Source organism: Tarenaya hassleriana, unplaced genomic scaffold (genome assembly GCF_000463585.1).
Source record: "Tarenaya hassleriana unplaced genomic scaffold, ASM46358v1 Cleome27, whole genome shotgun sequence".
In the NCBI taxonomy this organism is placed as follows: Eukaryota; Viridiplantae; Streptophyta; class Magnoliopsida; order Brassicales; family Cleomaceae; genus Tarenaya; species Tarenaya hassleriana.
Window position 1 is genome coordinate 1,576,360 of NW_010965946.1, and position 19,217 is coordinate 1,595,576.

Consider the following 19,217-nt stretch of genomic DNA (forward strand, 5'->3'; position numbering starts at 1 on the left):
CATTTTATGTGTTATTTATTTTTAATTGCAATCACCATCACTTGCGTTTGTTGTTGTTTTGCAATCACGAGCATAATATTATGAACGTACTAGTACAATATTTTATTGGTGTTTGTTTGAAATTTGAATGAAACGGGCGAATTTAATAATGGTGATGAAAAAAATAAATTAAATTGAAAAAAGGTGAAAAGATAATAAATGGAGAATGCTAATATCGGGCAGATCAATAACTCAACCACTCCTCTGACTAACTTTTATACACAGGCCCCTTTAACTTTTGATTCCTTTTCTATTATTATTATTATTATTATTATTATTATTATTATTATTATTATTATTATTATTATTATTATTATTATTTTCACTGCTCTTACGCGGTCCCTGTATTGCCCTTTTTCATTTTTTTGTCTATGCATATTTACATTATTACATATATATAGATATCACGATTAAAATTGTATCTTACGTATTCTCTGATCCAAATCTACTGAAAAAAAAAACGAATTTCATTTTTAACATTGATTCATTCGGCATACACAGCAGCGTAGACTGTAATAATGTCAAACATATATATATTTAGTGTATATATATATGTATAAATGTAACGTAGAGAAAACTCTCATATAGAAGAAGTAGGAGAGGGAATCAAGGCAGGTGGTGGAGTAGAATTTAATAATTTCCTTGAACAAGTAATAATACAGTAATTAAATGGGAATCCAGTGACATGTCTCCAAAAGTAAATCCAATGTTACCGTGAGATCTTGAAACTTGAAAAGGCATATATACGTATACATAGATATAGAGACGTGTATGTATGTATGTATGTATGTATGTATGTATGTATGTATGGAGAGAGAGAGAGAGAGGGTCGTGGTCATAATCGTTGTGGGGTAGGGATCTGGCAACCATGTTTTTGTCTTTTTTATAGCCTTGCCTCTTCACTTCTCGCTTTCTTCATAAAAACCCTTTCTTCCTCTCATCATTTTCTTCATCATCACTTCTTCTCTTATCACCACAATACCCGTCTCTTTCTCTCTCTCTCTCTCTCTCCCTTGAACTCAGGCGGATCTCGTGGGGGACGAAGAGATAAGGGAAAGAAAAAAAAAACCCTAGATTATTTTGCAGATCCAATTGAAGGGGGCTTCTCTTTTGAGGGGAATGTTGTCTGGCTCGAGGACTCTGCTCCTCTTCTCCTTAATGATATCGGTTCTTCGATTACCATAATTGATCGTAGTCTCGAGATCTAATTAGGGTTGTGTAGCGTCGTCGGACCAGGCTTCATTCCCCCCAATTATTGCTCCTTGAGAACGCGCTATACCTTATCGTTCTAGGGTTTCGATTCGGGAAACCATGTAAAGGCTCGATCTTTATCACTTTTCGTGAATCAGAATCCGATATCGTTGTGATTGTTTTGCAGGAAAAAGTCGACATCTGGAAAGTTTTCGCGTTATTTTGGGACCAAACAAAGAAAACCCAGGTGGGTTTTGTTTTAGGTATATGGCTTTGCAGATTGGGGTAATGATGAGGGAATCTGACTTTTTCCCCCATCCTCTGAAATGCAGAAAAGGTTTTCATCATTACAACCTTTTTCTCATGTTTCGTTTTTTCTTTGCTATGATTTGGTTATGATTGCTTTCCCTGTCAAAACCGAGATGATTAACATCAGATGTAGATCTGCAGTCATGATGATGGTCTATTTGTCTGATTTCACTTCAGATCTGTCTGTTTTCTAATCTAACATCCAGATCTACCAGATCTGAAGCCTCAACGAACTCTTCGTTTCTCTTTCTGTTCTCTAGGGTTTCGTTAGCCTTGCCCTTCACCGTAACATCCCATTCTTATATCAGATAATAATTAACCAAAGGAATCCCCATATTTGTTTGTATGTTCCTTTGTGATTTGACTGTGACCCCTTTTTTCTACTCTACAGAGAATTCGCTACGATTTCTTTTCTTGCATGGATGATCGACAACTTCCGTTTCAATTTTTTTAAAACCTTCGCATGGTTATCCGTTTGGTCGATTGTTATCCGTTAATGATTTCTGCTGCCTTGGGCGCCAGTCCGCTTGTTGAACGAAACTCAATCTTATGTGCCTTCACCCACCAGATAATATTCAAGATCATATCATGATATGTGGTAATCGATCGACTTTGGTGATCTGATGTTATAATAACTATATAAGTATTTTAAGCTTACAGCTTGTAATGTACATGGTATATGTGGTGTAACAATGTTCATTTATCCAAAACTTTAGTATTACAGCTTGGAACATATTTAGGGTTGGGATCCTTGGAACAAGACAACAATATCTTGGTCCTATATTTTAATTAAAATAAAAAAAACAGTAACCTATCATGATGTCTAAACACTCTGCATTGGTCTTGGTTTTAACTGGAGTTTATATGAATAATTCCATGCGACTGAGAGTTCACATTATAATTGCTTATGCACTGCGATATTTATCCATCATCACTAGCCGCCGTTTAGTTGAAAGCATAGTCATTTGAACCTTAGGAGAATCTATAATTAGAATTCACTTGTATATAAAAGAGGGGAATGATATATATATATATATATGTATGTATGTATGTATGTATGTATAGCAGGGAAGGGGATTAGAGCTTTGAACAAAGGGCGAAGCACGCCTTTTGGGAAATGGAATGTCTTTTGACATTTGCAAAAAGCCATTAACAAACGGATAAAAATATACAGTAAATGATACACTGAAATTATAAAAAAGTAAATGTGAAACACTTTTGTAGTAGACTTGCTTTTTTTTCCATGTACTTTTGAAGACTTTGACTTCGTGTTTTTTTTTTTTGGTTGGTCTACTACGAATTCAGTGTCTTCCCTGCGACCTACGGCTAGGATTTGATGTATAGTTTTTATTGATTATTCCGTTTCTAATAATATTTATTTTGTTATTAAATATTTGGTGTCTAATCGCATCCAAGGCTCATTTATTTTCTTTCTTTGTCTTTTTTTTTCTTTGAATAAAATACTAGTTGATACGACATTTTTTTTATTGCATTCCAATGTACGCAGAACATTAAAACACTTTCTGAATGATGTGATAAATTAATAGAATTTAATCCTTTTTTTATTCCACGTTAGTATTTCCACCTGAATTTAAGAAAAAAAAATTAGTAAAATAAATTTCGAACGTTGATAAACTAGTAAAATAGATACATGGTCTATCTTGTCTGGATGAGGCCCAGAGATCCAATTACGTCGATAAGATTATCGAACAAGGCCTTTTTTCCCCTGACGTTGGGTCCATTAAAATAATCGATATAAAATAATAAATAGCTCGTTATAAATCTTACTTACCAAATGGGCTCTTCATTTCAAACTATGAAATTAATTCGGAAACTGAGAAACATAATGTATGTATGTATGTATGTATGTATGTATGTATGTATGTATGTATGTATACAAATACGGTAAAGCAATGAATGGACATGGAATTAAGATGCTTCTTTCATGCGCGAATTGAAGAGTCATTTTCTAAGAAAAAATAATATAATAAAATAAAATAAAATAAAAAACAGGGGAAATGATAAATATCCAATGTGTCGTCGTCCCACCACCGCCCACTGAGTTGCCCTTTTCGTAAATCGTTTTCTCAATAATTCACAAAGCGATTTTTGTTATCATTTGGTCTAAGTGTGGTCTACGTTACATTGTCTATTAGTCGATTTAAGACGTGAAAAAAAAGGATCAAATAAAATTTACGCAAAAAAGAATTGCTTGAACATGTACGGAAATCATGCATGTAGGATTCTAATCAATTTCACGAATGGATATGTAAATATATAATGGCATTTACTGAAAGAAATTGTATCATTTATGGCATTTTCACACTTATTGAACTCAGTCGAATCAAGTTCCATTGTTAGTCCCAATGTGTGGTGTCATAATTTGGACCCGAGAATCTCATCCCACCGTCTACGACCACCACAGAAAAAAAAAATATAGCGAGGTTTAAAGCCATCAATATTACCAAATTATTGAATTTATTTAGGTAATACTAGAACATTGACATCGGGCGCGAGTTAAATTATTGAAACATTATGGATTTTACCGTTTGAGATAAAATAAATTGGCAAATTGAAATTTATCAGATTTTTTTGTTCGTTTGGGTAAATGGGTTGCTCGGAAAATGAAATTGCTCGGAAGCATTTTGTAATGATTACCGATTCAATATTAGGATAATCTAAATTCGATTCCATAGCCATATTGGCCATAAAAAAACATAAAAATCTATTTATTTATTTTTGCACAAATTGTTGGTCAACTTTGTTAAACTCGATTTTTGAAATATATATATATATATATAACCAAATAAAATACTACATACTAGTTCAACGGCTCGCGCCTGACAGGGACAAAGGAGTACGAGTGTTGGACATATTAAATGTGTAATACGTGGGCATGTTCTAAACCTGTTGGTCCGTGTTCATCGAATTGTCCCGACTTTGGATTATGATATATTTATTTAACTTTGATATTAACAATTATACATTACATTTACACAAGTATTCCGTATATTTGCTTTCTTCGCTACCTTATTGGAATTTAACAATATATTTCCACATACCGAATTTTTTAACAGATTTTAAAAAATTATTACGATGATAATCAATATTTATTTTTATTTCTTTATTGAGTCACCAACCCAATATGAAAGCCCATGATGACTCGCCTCATTGTGTCACAACAAGTCAAACTAAGGGGTGACGGTATTATCTTATCTGCGAATGACGTGCTCACAATAAATTATACCATTTATATTAATTACTCAATGCACGTATTATGGTATTAGTATATAATTTGTAAGCATCGAAATTTCGTCACGTAATTTTTCATGAAACTTTCGAAAATTATCGTTTCCAAAATTATTAAAATGAAGAATAAAAAAAAGTTACATTTTTTTTTGTCGTGATAGGCTCGGTTTCAGAATGATTTGTAAATAATTCATGTCTTTTTTCTAGTGTTTTTTTTTTCGATTCCATTGTAGAACTGTCTATTAAACAATTTAGTAAAAATTCACAACCCCTCCGTTTCTAAAAAGACATCCTTTAAGATTTTTTCACCATTAGTAAGAAAATATATTAAAAAAAACCATATATATGCCCCTATTAAATTACATTCTCATTAATTTTTTTTATTGAAGTAAATTTTTTTATTGGAGTAAATTTTTTTTTATAAAATCACCTAAAAAATCTAAAACGACATCTAATTAGTAACAAAAAAGTACTATTGTGGAAAAGGAGAGAGTATTATTTATTATAAGCATTTTTTTTATATGTCACTTGTGAGTTTGCAAATATTCTTGGATAAAAAAGGTATGCTTAGCTGTATTTCCATAATAATAAAAAAAAAGTTCTCAAGGAGTATCAAGCATTAAATTAACAATTAAAAACAAGAAAAACAAAATCTGTAGAGTATTATACATTAGGAGATATTTATAAAACAAAATAACTGCAAACTGTTTTATTTATAAAAAAAAAAAAAACAAGAACTGCTCTAATTTGTGTGGAATTAGGAAGGGAGCTGCGTCTTCGATATGTGTTTTTCTGAAACTGTCTTTATAAACTGTCTCTTTCTTTATGTTTTGTTATTTTCCCTCCGCGGTTTGCGTGAGACAAACTTTAAATCCATTTGTTGTTATCTCCACAATTTTAAAAAAGAAAAAAAATGAACAAATTGATTAAGCCTCTTGGTTTCTCATGATTTGCACTAGAAGAGCCCTGGCCTTTCTTCTCTGCTTTCTAACAAAATTTTCTCGGGAAAATCAAGTTCCTTTTTTCCCCCCTAGGTCATCTTTCCTCTTCCGCTTAATTCTTCGCTTTCTCTGACGTTGTTGGAATTGAAAAAAAAAACTAATGGGTGCTGGAGAAAAAACCCTAAAAAGCTTCAATTTACATCTCCCTCATCTGAAGAGCAGCAGCAAACAGGCGATCAAAGATGTGCCGAAGGGGTGTTTGGCGATAAAAGTGGGACAAGGGGAGGAACAGCAAAGGATTATAGTTCCTGTCGTGTACTTCAACCATCCTTTGTTCATGCAGCTCCTCAAAGAAGCCGAGGAAGAGTACGGCTTCGAACAGAAGGGTACGATCACAATCCCTTGTCACGTCGAGGAGTTTCGATACGTTCAATCCATGATCGATCGAGAGAGATCTGTTTCTTATCATCATCACCACCACTACCACCACCACCACCACCAGTATCACCTCGTTGGATGTTTTAGGGTTTGATCCGTGCATGACGATGAATGTAAACAAAAGCAAAGGGGAGGAGAGAGATACTCTCTCTCTCTCTCTCTCTCTCTCTCTCTCTCTCTCTCTGTTCTTCTTTGTTCCTTTCTTGTTTGTGTTGTTATTGTGGAGTTGTGGAGCCAAACAGGGCCTAACCCACAAAATTAGGAGTAGATAGCTCGTGCTATGTTTTCTCTTTGTAAGTTACTGTATTTTCCGTTTACTTTGGTACATGGAACTTGAAAAATAAATGAAAAAAAGAGTGAATATTTTTCATGGTTTCATCGGATATCGGTCCATCTTGTTTTTCCATTGATTCCTCCGCCGATTTTGGTCGACGGTCACGATGGAGATGATCAGAGCCATGACGTGCAAAACGAAAAAAAATTAATAATAATTGGTGCAGGTTTTAGCAAATTGCATTTGTTATTTTGTTAGCGTACGTATGAATGATTTCGTCTGTATGTGCATGAAATGAGGAAAAATATATCTTCTAATAAATAAATGTTGTTTCTATATCCTCATTTGATAGAGCCTTTGAAAAGATGAACATTCCGATTTCAATATATATCTCCTTTTCTTAATTTCCCCTTGTAACGGTCGGTCTCTTTTATTACAATCAATTTTCCTATGCCCTAGAAGATAATGGAGAATCATGCAGCCAAGAGAATTGTAGTAATAAATATTTCCGACGTGTAACAATTATTTATTTTTTTTGTAAAATGTATCCAATGTATTTAAATCGAACAGGTCAAATTAAATGACAAAGCAGAAAACGGCTCGCATTGAATTGGGTTGGGTTATACTTGTAGGCAGTGGCGAAGAAAACTGGGGATTCCGCAAGTGGATGCCTCTGTTTCCCTCAGAGTCTTTGCATCCATGGGCATTTACAAAGATTCGTTTACCTCCAACCATTGCCGATAACATGCTTATATTTTCTACAATTTTATTATTCAATGTATGCATTATATTAATTTTAAAATAAAAAATTACATTGTATTTCAGAATGAATCTTACATATCTTGAGTAAATAAATTTGAACCACAAATGAAAATTAGTGGGGTAGATTGTTTGCCATAGGAAAATCACCGATTTAACTACAAGAAAAATAAATAAATACCGAGATATTGGATAAATTTACATATTCTAATTAAATAATAACATGATACATAATTCTACACAACTTTTGAAATGTAATATCCGTAGGAAGCGGGAGGTACGGAATCAGACATCCTTAAGGCTTCTGAGTGGAGAGGATGGATTTGTCGGCATGACGCGTCTCCATTAATTTGGAACGGCAATCTTTTTTGTTTGGTATTTGTCATTTCATTTTCGCATTAAGACATGCATTATCATATTGCCCGAGTTTTAAAAAAAATTATTTCTTTGTCAAACTATTTTCTCTAACAAAACCAATAACAATATAACAAATACAAAATCAATAATAACAAAATAAATAACACAGAATAACATCTTTTAAAAACCAAGTAAAATCTTTTAAATTCTATAGCGAATTGGAGTTAGCCCACCAACTTCGCACCAGTCTTATTGCAAACCGATACCAAACAAGGGATACTTGATGTATTTATATTGAAATTTATACGATTATTTGTATAAAATGATAGTGATAGACTAAGATCACGGGAAATCTTTTCCAAATCTGTTCAAATTATATTCTTTCCTTATCTCTTTAATCTCAAGCTTGTATATAAACACATGTAAACGATTGTTAATAACAAGGCAAATATTTTCAAAACCCTAAACTGTATTATAAAATACACGAAGAACGAAGTATTCTAAAACAATACATCTTTCTATTATCATTAGAAATATAATTAAAACAAATATCGATGCGTTTCGAAAATGATTATTAATTAAAAGCATCCGATGCCTAATTTTCTTCCTTCCTTTCTGCGAACTCATTTTTGGTCGGTTCTCGTGTACCATTTTTCGGAGGCCTCCAAAGGGCCCATACCTATGTAAGAAAGCCCATTAGAGGCCCATTACAGTTCAGCCCAGCCCATACCCAATATCAAACCAAAATATCCCTTCTATTTAATTCAAAACGATAAATTAAATACTACAAAGTCTTTAGTGACCATTTAATTTTTTTTTTTTTTTAAAACAAATGTAACATCGAGGATTATTTCCCCGCCATCTATATATGTTTCACACAAATATACTATTTTAAGTACTAATTAATGGTATAAATACTCAAACATAGGGATATTCTAATTGGTATAATTAGTGGTATGAAGCTTAAAGGATTTCTTTTCTTTCTTTTTTTCTTTTTAATTAAAACGAAGCTCAAACGTGAAACGGTCGCTTGTGTCTCTCTTGTGGCCGGGTGGATGGTTCGGTTAAGAGTTCGTGACACTTAATCCCCCTTCTCACCACAAATTGAGTACGTAGCTTTTAAGCTAATAAATAAATTCCCACCCAAATGTGTTTAATCCATATAATTAATGCATTTATTTTATATATATATATATATATATATATATATATATACACATGTACATAGCGTCTCCCAATATTTTAGTTAATATAACATTTTGATGTTGCTTCTACGAGAAGCACGCGAAGAAGGAATGAACATTAATTTGGACTGCCGTTTTTGGAGTCGTTGGGATGTTGGTATCATCGTTACAGATTGAGGACAGAGACGAAGTCAAATATACGTACATGTAATATTGTTTTCGCGCACCAAACAGAAAAAAATGGTTATCGTTAATTTTTTTTTTCTGTTTAATAATAATGTGACGTCATTTGGTTCGTATACAATAAAAAAAAATATTACCGATTGGTTATAAACTTTTACGATAAGGTAAACACTTGCGAGTTACGAGGCTGTAAAACTATTTTGTCTGTGTGTAGTTTATTAATCGCATAATCTTTACAAAAGACGTGGGACAAACACTTGTTGGTCTCGTTTTTAAAATGTTTAATGATTAGATCAACCGATTGCCATGCATGCTTCACACACACACACATGTATATATATATATATATATATATAGGATAAAAACATGGTCAGTGCTAATAATGGATGTTAAAAGGCGATTTAGTGGCAAACATGATTCCATTAAGACCGTAACTAAATGTCAATCATGTTGGCCTTCGAGTATACAAATATCGCCTTGCAATCTATGCAATAAAAGGTTTATTTCTATTAAGATAAGCTACACACGATTTAAAACCCAAAGATTGATTATGAGCAATAATCATATAGACCCCCCAATTCATAAAGCGGTTTATTTTTTTTGTTCGGTTTATCTTTTTAAAGAATGTACAAAATATATGTTCTTCAACATTTAAATTAAAAAAGAAAAGAAAATTTCTTTCAAATCCTATTTTGAATCTTACACTAAATAGCATTTTTTTTATATAATATAATTAGTTTGTGTCGATGTTGTGAATACATACGACTCACTTCATCATATAACTAAGCTAGGGAGGCTCAACCTTATGTGTAAATTGAATGTTTCGGTTAAAATATAATTTTGGACCGTAAATTCAAGATCGTGTATGTATATATATATATATATGGCCAACGAAATAAACCATTAGAGTAGATATCACGTGAACCGAATGGATAGAAATTGGGACCATATTCTACGCATTAAATGCGACCGTTAGATCAACATCGACCGGCTTTTGTTTGTTGAATGTTTGACACCTACGGGTTGCATTGATGCACATTGCCATGTCCATTATAACAGGACCATATGCTCTCTTACAAGAAAATTTATATACAAATGTTGCATTTATTCATGATCTCCAAATTGTATTTTCAAGTTTTAAATCTTCACATATCTAATATATAAAAGTATCTTAATTAATGTTTAATCAATAATATGATATGTGGCCTAATTATGAAAAGATGAGGACAATGATGGCATCCGATGGAGACTTCACGGATGTTAATATTATTAAAGAATAATTTTTTAGTAATAATTTTTGTTATAAATTACATATTTTGATAATATTTTATTTTATAACTCCAACAAAAAAAATTGTCTACGCTGATAAAATTTCTGTGTATATATTTTCTAAACCGGGTTATTATTTGTGGAATCTTTTTTAATACTAGCACGATTCAAGCAATGCCTCAAAATAAAATTAAGATGCCACCAAAATAACATATTTAATATTTTTTTTATTCTGAGCGTCTATTAATTATGTATATGACCATTAAATATACGGCTCACCAGATCCTAATCAAACTAGTATGTAGCAGCAACTAATATAATATAATTATTTTTTTGATAAGATGTAATATATTTTATTCCGTCTAAAGAACATATGTATACAGATATATATTAGTCCATGTACGTGTCAAAACTTGGTATGGAGATTGACAACAAGATAGAAGCAATGCACATGTGAGCATGTGGGCATACAAAATAACACTATATCTTTACATACACATATGCATACACCAAAACACTTAAATGCATCCAAATCTTAATTTATGCGGTCGAGTTATTAAAAACGACGTTGCAGCATAATAACATCAATTTAACAAGCTCATGAAAGAAACTATACATTATATTGGTTGGTTGATTTCGATTTCTAAATCCATATGTTGCTTAATGTGTAATTCTTCCCATCACATATATGTAAATGTAATAATTTGGTATCTTAAAAATTGAATTAATTTTGTGAATTCCAAGAATGGGAATTATGAGGGTAATAATGTGGGCATGAACTTCCAAAGAACTCTGAATCGCATGTATCCTACTTGTCGACATCTCCCCATCGTCACGAGCCGTCGGACCATTAAATTATTATCATACAACATTTAATTTTTTTTGTTTCTTTTACCATTACAAAAAAAAAATGATATTTCTTAGTTTTTGTTCATATCCACTTTTGAAAACCCAAATCCCAAAGTAAAAGAAGGAAGGAGTTGTTGCTTGATTTCTACTCGTTTCCCAGAAAATTTTCCTTCGTTTTCTTCTGTTTTCCTTCCCACCAAACAGTTTCTCTGTCTCTCTCTCTCATCGCCTTTTATACCTTCCTCTGCTTCAACTTAACTCCGCCATTATTATATTCCTGTATTCCTCTCGCATTCATTGCTCCGTTGTCTGAGCCGGTAAACGAAAATCATGACCGGTTTCTCCCGATCCAAATCAGCCGGAGCCGTCGGGTTACCCGAGTCAAACCCGACGCGACTCGGACCGGACTACGGCGAGGTCAGCGGAGATGACGAGGAAGAAGACGAGAGGGGAAGCTGCAGCACGGACGACGGCGACGAGTCGTCGCAGAACCAGGTTTCGACGCCGACGAGGAACGACGGGTCAGGTCAGGGTCAGGGCCAGCTCACGGTTCTGGACATTGTGACGGCGGTTCTGCGGAAGTCGCTGCTGGTGACTTGCAGCGTGGAGAGAGGTGACGTTGCGGCGATGGAGATCGGGTGGCCGACCGAGGTGAAGCACGTGTCTCACGTGACCTTCGACCGCTTCAATGGCTTTCTCGGCCTTCCTTCCGAGCTCGAGCCTGAGGTCCCCCCTCGTGCCCCCAGTGCCAGGTCCGTCAATTAATATCACTAATCCTTGATTATGCATGTTTAGCCTAACACAAATTAACAAATCGACACACTTGAGGTGCAATTAGAGAAGTTCAAAGTTCGATGATTTCTTCAATCATGACGGATCGAAATGAACACTGGTTACTGTTTGGATAAAATCATAAAGATGGTTGTTGTTGTTTTTGTTAGATTAATGCGTTTGTCCCCACCAATCAACTCTCTTTTTGTTTTGTCTGATTTAACCCCCAAAGATTCAAGTCAAAGAACGATTGAAAATCTTAAAAGGGTTGGTGTTTTAGCGTCGGATTCACCAGAATTTCTCAGAATCTTGGGGAAAGATTGAAGCTTTTGGGCGATCGAACATCTGGATTTCGGTAGATTGATCCTTTCCGGTGTTCTAAATTAGCAACAATTTCGTGGCAGTGTGAGCGTGTTCGGAGTTTCGGCCAAGTCGATGCAGTGTTCTTACGACAGCAGAGGGAACAGTGTCCCCACGATCCTTCTCAGGATGCAGAAACGTCTGTATGCAGAAGGAGGCCTTAAAGTTCGTTTCTTTCTTATCATCATTACGCAAACTTAACTTGCTTGTTGAATGAAAATTCCACTCTCTGTGCTTATGGACCAGCAAAAGATTCTGACTTTGCTCTCCTTGATCATTTGTTGCCAAAAGGCTGAAGGGATTTTCCGAATAAACCCGGATAACGGCCAGGAAGAGCACGTCCGGAGCCAGCTCAACCGTGGCGTGGTGCCTCGTGGCATTGACGTCCATTGCCTGGCCGGTCTGATAAAGGTATGGGCAGAGCAGATTCCAGACTCTGAAAGATTTCTTGAATTGTCGTGTTAGGGCAAAAAGATCTGAAAATGGTGGATGATGGTAATATGACAGGCATGGTTCAGGGAGCTTCCGACTGGAGTGTTGGATCTGTTGACGCCAGAGCAAGTGATGAGGTGCAACACCGAGGAAGACTGCACTCGGCTGGTCACGTTGCTTCCTCCGGTGGAGTCTGCTCTTCTCGATTGGGCCATCAATCTAATGGCTGACGTGGTCGAGCACGAGCAGCTCAACAAGATGAATGCCCGTAATGTGGCCATGGTCTTCGCTCCCAACATGACCCAGGTCATTCATCTTCGACGAAAATGAGTTCCAACATTGTGCTAAACTCGGAAAAGAGATAACGAAAGTGATGACATTGATGATGTTTAAACACGTTGCAGATGGCGGACCCACTGACTGCACTGATCCACGCGGTGCAAGTGATGAACTTTCTCAAGACTCTGATACAGAAGATCCTCCGGGAAAGGGAGCAGGCCGAGGCAAAGGCGAGATCGCTCGAGAAGCCATCAGAGGAAACAAAACAAAGCCCGTGTAGCCAAAACAGAGAAAGATCAAGATCAGGCCACGAGAAGACGGGTAATCCGAGGTTCTTGAGGGTGGCGACACTCTGCAGGCTAGAGGCAGACAACGAGGAAGAGATGTGGAATCTCGAAAAGGAAAAAGATTTCGATTCAAGAACGTCGGATGACGATTCTTCTGCGGGGTTACGTTTGATGAGGGAAGGTGTTGAGAGACTGTGTAGACATCCTGTGTTTCAGATAAGCAAGCCGCTGAAAAAAGCCACCGTAAATACTCGGGATGGAGGAGGAGGAGGAAGAAGAAGAAGATCGCCATAGATGTAGGGTTCATAAGAAGTTTCTTCCCTGTCTTTTTTTTTTTGAGTGTAAAGATTGTTGTATGAACGGTGTGATAGATTATAGGTGTTAGAAACAACGCATTGCTGTTTTTTTTTTTTCAAGTTGAGTTGAGTGTTCCAAATTCAAACACAACGGCGAAATTAAGATTGATTTTCCAAAAGATAGAAAATGGGCCTTGTCTTAATTAATGAGCGAGATTATTTGGGCCGTCTGTGATACGAGGGAGAGCATTTTCAAAGCTCAGGCCCAGTCATCGAGAATGATATGGGCCTAATTGTGCTAATGGGCCTTATTATGTAGGTCTAATGCCCAATTATGGCCATCTTATTATTAGCCCTACGATCGGGAAAAGTTGACTTTCCATCAAACGATAAAATCCAATTGTTTTCTTAATCATTTAATAAATATTAAGAGTATAATATGTTGGGAGCAGTAGTTCAATTTCTAATATTATATTAAATTGGAAAAAATTGAAGAGTAATATTGTTTTTAAAAAATAATTTTGCTTGCGAGAATTTTCATTTATCGCCAGAAAAAGGAAGACAGAGAATCGGACGACGACGATGTGGACTGTGAATCCGGTAACAGTACCGATCCTATTCCTCCGGCGACGGCCGGGCGCTGTATTCGCCAGCAAGACACAGCATCCGCCGCGTATTCACCGCCGGAGCTACCATCGACGCCAACATGCTCCGCCGAAACCTGAAACCTCCGCGGCGGAAACCGTCGGTGGATTAGGCCAAAAGATCATCGCCGCCGCAGATTCGAACCGTAAGCAGAACATCCCGGAGGAGAAGCAGAAGGAAGAAGAAGAAGAAGAAGAAGAAGAAGAGAAAGAGATGAGCGGATCCGACGTGCTCTGGGCGATGGAGAGAGCGGCGGCTCAGAGGAAGAAATCGAGCGCCGAGAAAAGGAAGAAGAAGACAGGTGGAGAGTTATCATCCTCTGCGGGAGTGTCCACCGGAGACGACGGTGTGGATTACAGTAACGTGAGGCCGTTACAGATAAAGGGCGAATGGGGGCCCAAATTGGAGGAACTCGAGAAGCTTCTCGGAGAGCTACAAGAATCGGCCCTTTGACATTTTGCCCCCTAACTTTTCAATATTTCCGAATCCGGCTGTAATTTTCTGATGCTTAATTTCACGCCCATATTTACCAAATTTCTCTGAGTCTATGCTGTCACCACGTCAGCGTTCCATCGTCAACCGTTGGAATTCGAGGAAACATATATTTGGTATGAAACTTTGGTAAACATGAAATTTGGGCTTCCTTACAAATGGAAATTTCTTATTCATGTTTAAAAAAATAATATTATATAAGAACCCAACATATATTGACTTTTCTTTGATAATGACAAGACAACCATAATTACTTTTTCGAAATTTGCATTTATCGTCTATCACTTAAGCCACCCTTCCCTAAAATATTATTTTCTCGAAATAGACTTAGCCATTATTTTAAAAAAATTTCTCCTGACGTGGTCAATCATGATACGTATTTCTTCTTAAAAAATTTACTAGAAGAAGTTTTCAACACGGAGTTTATGATGTTTTAATTTTACATGTAACAAGACATTTATTACAACATATCCAATGACTTAAATATCCACCCGACAAGAACGAACTTTGGCTTATTATTTTCCCGACAAAATCATATTTATGAAGAACGGTTTAGAATCATAACTCGACCCTTCTTGTATCGCTCGCACGAGCACAAACCCTAGCCTCCTTGTAAACTTTTCCGGATTGACAGAAATATCCTTTTTTTGGAGCACAGTGGATATCCTCCGAGCAAATGCACAAACCCTCCAAGGCACAGCTTTCTTTCACAATCGTTACATTACCCTTCAAACCAAGTATTTGATTCGTCCACTCGCTCGAGAATAGCCCCGAGGGATCGTATTTCTCCTTAACCCTCAAGAAATCGGGTGCGTTCTTATACTTCTTGATCACCCCATCGAACGCAACGTTCCTGTTCTTCCCCCAATGCGGCAAGGCATTGTACTTGAACAACGCCATCTGTTCGATCTCTTCGATGTAATCTTCGAAGAGACGAGGCGTTAGAGGGTCTTTGCTCCTGTAATAAGTCAGGTCGAAGTCCAGGGCTTCGACCTCTTTGCCCAAATAGGCCGGCGAGGCGGTGACGTAGCGCATGAGGAAACCGTAGTAGAGTTCGAGGCCGCATAAAGATTTGGGTTCGATCTTGAGGAGGGCTTTGACGTCGTTGATGAAGTCTTTGACGCGCGTTAGGGGAATGCTGAAGGTTGTCTGGTGAAAGAACTCGCCTTTTATGCGTGAGTCCCACGCGCAAGCCGTGATCATTCCGTCCTGAAGGCTGTCCAGACACGTTCCCGACGACATCATTCGGCTTTGGTTTCCGACCACGGGATACCCCGTGAATATGACTCCTGCGGTTTTATAATTTCGAATGATGTATACTTTAAAACACAATGATAACTAATGCATTATATATTTTTTTGTGAAGTTTGGTAACTTAAACCGAGGCTAATCATCATGACAAGTGCACAAGAGTTATATTCTATTCTAGGGTTTGGTTTAATCTGTTGATATTTTTTTTTAAACAATATATAATAGTTGCGGACTCAAAATATATATAATTCGAGGCAAACTTAATTTTATAAGGGAGCATTTAACAATTTTATTTAAAATTTTATAAAATTAATAAAGAAATAAATTTTTTAATTAAAATGGAGACATGTGGCCTCATTCATTTATAATGGGTTTTGTGCCATAGTTCCTTTAATTAAATTTTTTAAATTTCTTTATAAATTTTATAAAATTTTAAATAAAATTGCTAACCGCCCTCATAATAAAATTAAAAGTTTATCCTAAAGAAAGTATAGTAAAAACCCTATTGCCTCCAAATTATAGTATTTTTGGGTCCCTCCATATATATATATAGGTAGAATAAGTCATACGTTGTTGTGTAAATAATTACCGTTGCTCGTTAAACCATAGGCGGAAGCAAATAAGGTAGACGTGATCAACTTGGCACCGATGCATTTCCCGTTCGCATCTCTCAAAGCCTCTTGGGTTTCCTCTAAACAATATCACCAACGTACAAAACGTTATTAAATGAAGAAACGATTCCATGAACGTTGCAAGACGAAGATAAAAACAAGTGATCGAATCATTATAAGTACCTGTGGATCTGATTATGGCTAAGGCCGCCGAAAGCTGCGAACGGAACGGCAAGAAATCGTACAGACCGTTGCCGGACGTATTCGAGGGAACTCGGTCGTCGATTCGATAGACAACTTTCCCTTGGGTCGGATACCACAATAGATCCGCAAATTCGTGTTTCTTACCAAAAGTCATGGCCTGGTCGCCGAAATCTGAATCGTTCTTCATTACGTACGTTAACGATCTTTTGAACATCGGTTGCAATTTAAAAGTGACCTGTCAAAATATATAATATATACATATTAATACAAGTTAATTCACTATGTGACATGCAGTACTTGATATAAAATTACAAGAGAGTATAATAATTCATGCTAGTTTTCAACTATGTGTAGTGGTATATATATAAATGAAGCCAAAAAGAAGAGAAAAAACTTCAATATTACTTCAGTCTCTTTCGTTGTCCGTTCATCATCCTACGTAACTTCCAAACAGGTAATATTTTCTCAAAAAAGGAGATTTCTATTGGATTCAATTTCGACCCACATATACATACATACATATACACACATATATATGTCAAAACAATGAATCTGATGCTATATCACGTCCCTTATATATACATTATTTCAAAAGATCGATGTTGTTTAGAAGAATACCATAGATAGAACCCAACGTTACCTGAGAGATAACACCAAGAACACCGAGAGAAACCTTAGCCGCGTTAAACTCGTTGAGGGTACTCTCATTGAGAACCCTAACCCTAACAAACCCTTCGTCGGCAGAGCCAGGGCTCACCATCTGAATCTCCGTCACGTAATCATGAATCGCGCTTCCTTTGCCCCACAACGAGCTGCCATGAGCCCCCGTCCCCATCAAACCGCCGACCGTTAGCCCCCACCAGTACGGTGCGTACGGCAAAGCCATCCCCGCCTTGGCAGCCTCGCCTATGAGCTGCCGCAGCGAAACGCCGCTCTCCACCGTCAGCGTTAAGGCCGCCGGGTCAGCTTTCAACGTCCGGTTCAAGAACTTGGTGCTTATGAGGAGACCGTCTTTGCCGTCCGTACACGCTAGTTTCGGGATGCTGTGTCCGAAGCGCGTGACCACACGCATCTTTCGTTGTGCCCTCGTGGCGGCGGCTACGATGGATACGAGTTCAGCTTCGTTTGTCGGGTATGCCACGTTGGCTGCCCGACAGGTGGACCGGTCGGGGAATGCTCCGTACGAGTTCGTGACCGTACAGTTGGTGTTCCCGGAGGCACACTTGACGGGATCCTCCGGAGGAGTTGAAACGGCGACGAGCAAGAGCGAGAGAATGCATTGTAACCTGAAGAGGTTGTGCCAAAAGGCACCGCTTCGGCAATGACACGAAGGAGATACAACTGCCATGGTTGAATTAATTTTATTGAATGAATTATAAATAAAAGGTTTCCTCTATAGTTTGGTAATTAGGTATATATGTGTATATATAGAGTTTTGTGGTCGCGTAAAAGGACGGATTTGTGATATAAAACTGTGTCAAAGGCTGAGATGAGATGCTTCAAAGATAAGATTAAATCATGTTGTTTTTCTTTATTATTATTATTGCTTCCATTAACTTTTGTCCCATTTTGATTCATATATGTGCTGAAACTAATCGTTGGACTGCCGGTATGCGTTGTGGTTATCAATTTTTCCACTGTATTTAAATAGTCGACCCATTACTGTCATTTATTGGAATTTTGTACACAACTTTGATTTTTATACAACGTTATTATACGGCAATGACATATCCAACGGTTATCTAGTTATTGTTATTTAGTTTGCATTCGGGTAATTAAGTGATCCATGTGAAGTAAGAATAAATTAGAACTTAATTTATATCTGATAACTTGTTATTGATAACAAATGTACGTAACATTCATCAAAACATCCAATTTAATGTATACACACACACATAGAGTTCGATAGAAATGTATAGAATGTCCTATCCAAAGAAATATTATATATATATATATATATATATATATATATAAGTCTAAAAGCTAATAGTGTAACGTACATTGCATGCGGTCTCATCTCTTCTTCCGTACATGTATAAGTATCCACAATTCCATTATAACCTCACACATATAACTTGTTGTAACATCGACATTTGTCTTAACATCTGTAATAATGTTTTAATATTGACAAAAGTCGATATGATTTTTCACTTTTATCCTTTTAAATCTTTGTTTTGATCGAAACATAGGATTAAGTTTAACAAGTAAAGCGTTTTCCCCCCCCATTATACTAAGTAGAAGAAAAATGACGAATTGTCCAATAGTTCCTTTTATGTATTAATTTATACAAGCAATACGTTATTGTTATATATATATATGAATTTCATATAAATCAAGGTACACCACGATGTGCACGAATACGTGAATATTTATATAACAACAAGAATGATCGACAAATTAATATTCGGGTTGTATCTCATATTTAAATTAAAATTTAGAAAGACACCGTAAAAAAAATATGACACGTTCTTATTAAGTGAGATATATTTTGCATTAGAATAATAAAAGGGTGGAAAATAATTTGACTAGGAGGAAGAGTCAAATAAT

General features: G+C 36.2%; 4 protein-coding genes and 1 long non-coding RNA gene across 5 annotated transcripts; 4 read left to right on the forward strand and 1 right to left on the reverse strand.

The window, feature by feature from the left end:
• The first annotated feature begins 987 nt into the window (after window positions 1–987).
• Window positions 988–2,930, forward strand: LOC104817392. The gene is made up of 2 exons (XR_772521.1): window positions 988–1,567; window positions 1,931–2,930. It is a non-coding gene; the product is annotated as an uncharacterized LOC104817392 (long non-coding RNA).
• Window positions 2,931–5,554: 2,624 nt separating this feature from the next.
• Window positions 5,555–6,543, forward strand: LOC104817393 (auxin-responsive protein SAUR32-like). Its single transcript, XM_010546569.2, has one exon. The coding sequence runs from the start codon at window positions 5,890–5,892 to the stop codon at window positions 6,259–6,261; it is 372 nt and encodes a 123-aa protein (XP_010544871.1). The 5' UTR covers window positions 5,555–5,889; the 3' UTR covers window positions 6,262–6,543.
• Window positions 6,544–11,124: 4,581 nt separating this feature from the next.
• LOC104817394 (rho GTPase-activating protein 3) lies at window positions 11,125–13,587 on the forward strand. The gene is made up of 5 exons (XM_010546570.1): window positions 11,125–11,794; window positions 12,218–12,338; window positions 12,465–12,584; window positions 12,681–12,911; window positions 13,010–13,587. Exons 1-5 carry the CDS (start codon window positions 11,373–11,375, stop codon window positions 13,463–13,465), a joined length of 1,350 nt encoding a protein of 449 aa, XP_010544872.1. The 5' UTR covers window positions 11,125–11,372; the 3' UTR covers window positions 13,466–13,587.
• Window positions 13,588–13,910: 323 nt separating this feature from the next.
• LOC104817395 (ABC transporter F family member 4) lies at window positions 13,911–14,653 on the forward strand. The gene has a single exon (XM_010546571.1). It carries the CDS (start codon window positions 14,050–14,052, stop codon window positions 14,563–14,565), a length of 516 nt encoding a protein of 171 aa, XP_010544873.1. The 5' UTR covers window positions 13,911–14,049; the 3' UTR covers window positions 14,566–14,653.
• Window positions 14,654–15,094: 441 nt separating this feature from the next.
• LOC104817396 (probable L-gulonolactone oxidase 6) lies at window positions 15,095–18,077 on the reverse strand. Its single transcript, XM_010546572.1, has 4 exons — window positions 17,311–18,077; window positions 16,650–16,905; window positions 16,445–16,546; window positions 15,095–15,893 (listed from the first exon to the last, which is right to left on the reverse strand). Exons 1-4 carry the CDS (start codon window positions 18,016–18,018, stop codon window positions 15,163–15,165), a joined length of 1,797 nt encoding a protein of 598 aa, XP_010544874.1. The 5' UTR covers window positions 18,019–18,077; the 3' UTR covers window positions 15,095–15,162.
• Between the last annotated feature and the right edge of the window lie 1,140 nt (window positions 18,078–19,217).

What these genes read in the sequence shown, in the direction of transcription:
- LOC104817393 (XM_010546569.2), top strand. Translation starts at nt 5,890, where the DNA reads ATGGGTGCTGGAGAAAAAACCCTAAAAAGCTTCAATTTACATCTCCCT.
- LOC104817394 (XM_010546570.1), top strand. Translation starts at nt 11,373, where the DNA reads ATGACCGGTTTCTCCCGATCCAAATCAGCCGGAGCCGTCGGGTTACCC. An exon ending in ATGCAGAAGGAGGCCTTAAA is followed by an intron (nt 12,339 to 12,464) that starts GTTCGTTTCTTT and finishes TGTTGCCAAAAG; the next exon opens with GCTGAAGGGATTTTCCGAAT. An exon ending in GCCTGGCCGGTCTGATAAAG is followed by an intron (nt 12,585 to 12,680) that starts GTATGGGCAGAG and finishes GTAATATGACAG; the next exon opens with GCATGGTTCAGGGAGCTTCC.
- LOC104817395 (XM_010546571.1), top strand. Translation starts at nt 14,050, where the DNA reads ATGTGGACTGTGAATCCGGTAACAGTACCGATCCTATTCCTCCGGCGA.
- LOC104817396 (XM_010546572.1), bottom strand. Translation starts at nt 18,018, where the DNA reads ATGGCAGTTGTATCTCCTTCGTGTCATTGCCGAAGCGGTGCCTTTTGG. An exon ending in TTCTTGGTGTTATCTCTCAG is followed by an intron (nt 16,906 to 17,310) that starts GTAACGTTGGGT and finishes ATATTTTGACAG; the next exon opens with GTCACTTTTAAATTGCAACC. An exon ending in CTATGGTTTAACGAGCAACG is followed by an intron (nt 15,894 to 16,444) that starts GTAATTATTTAC and finishes ATAAAACCGCAG; the next exon opens with GAGTCATATTCACGGGGTAT.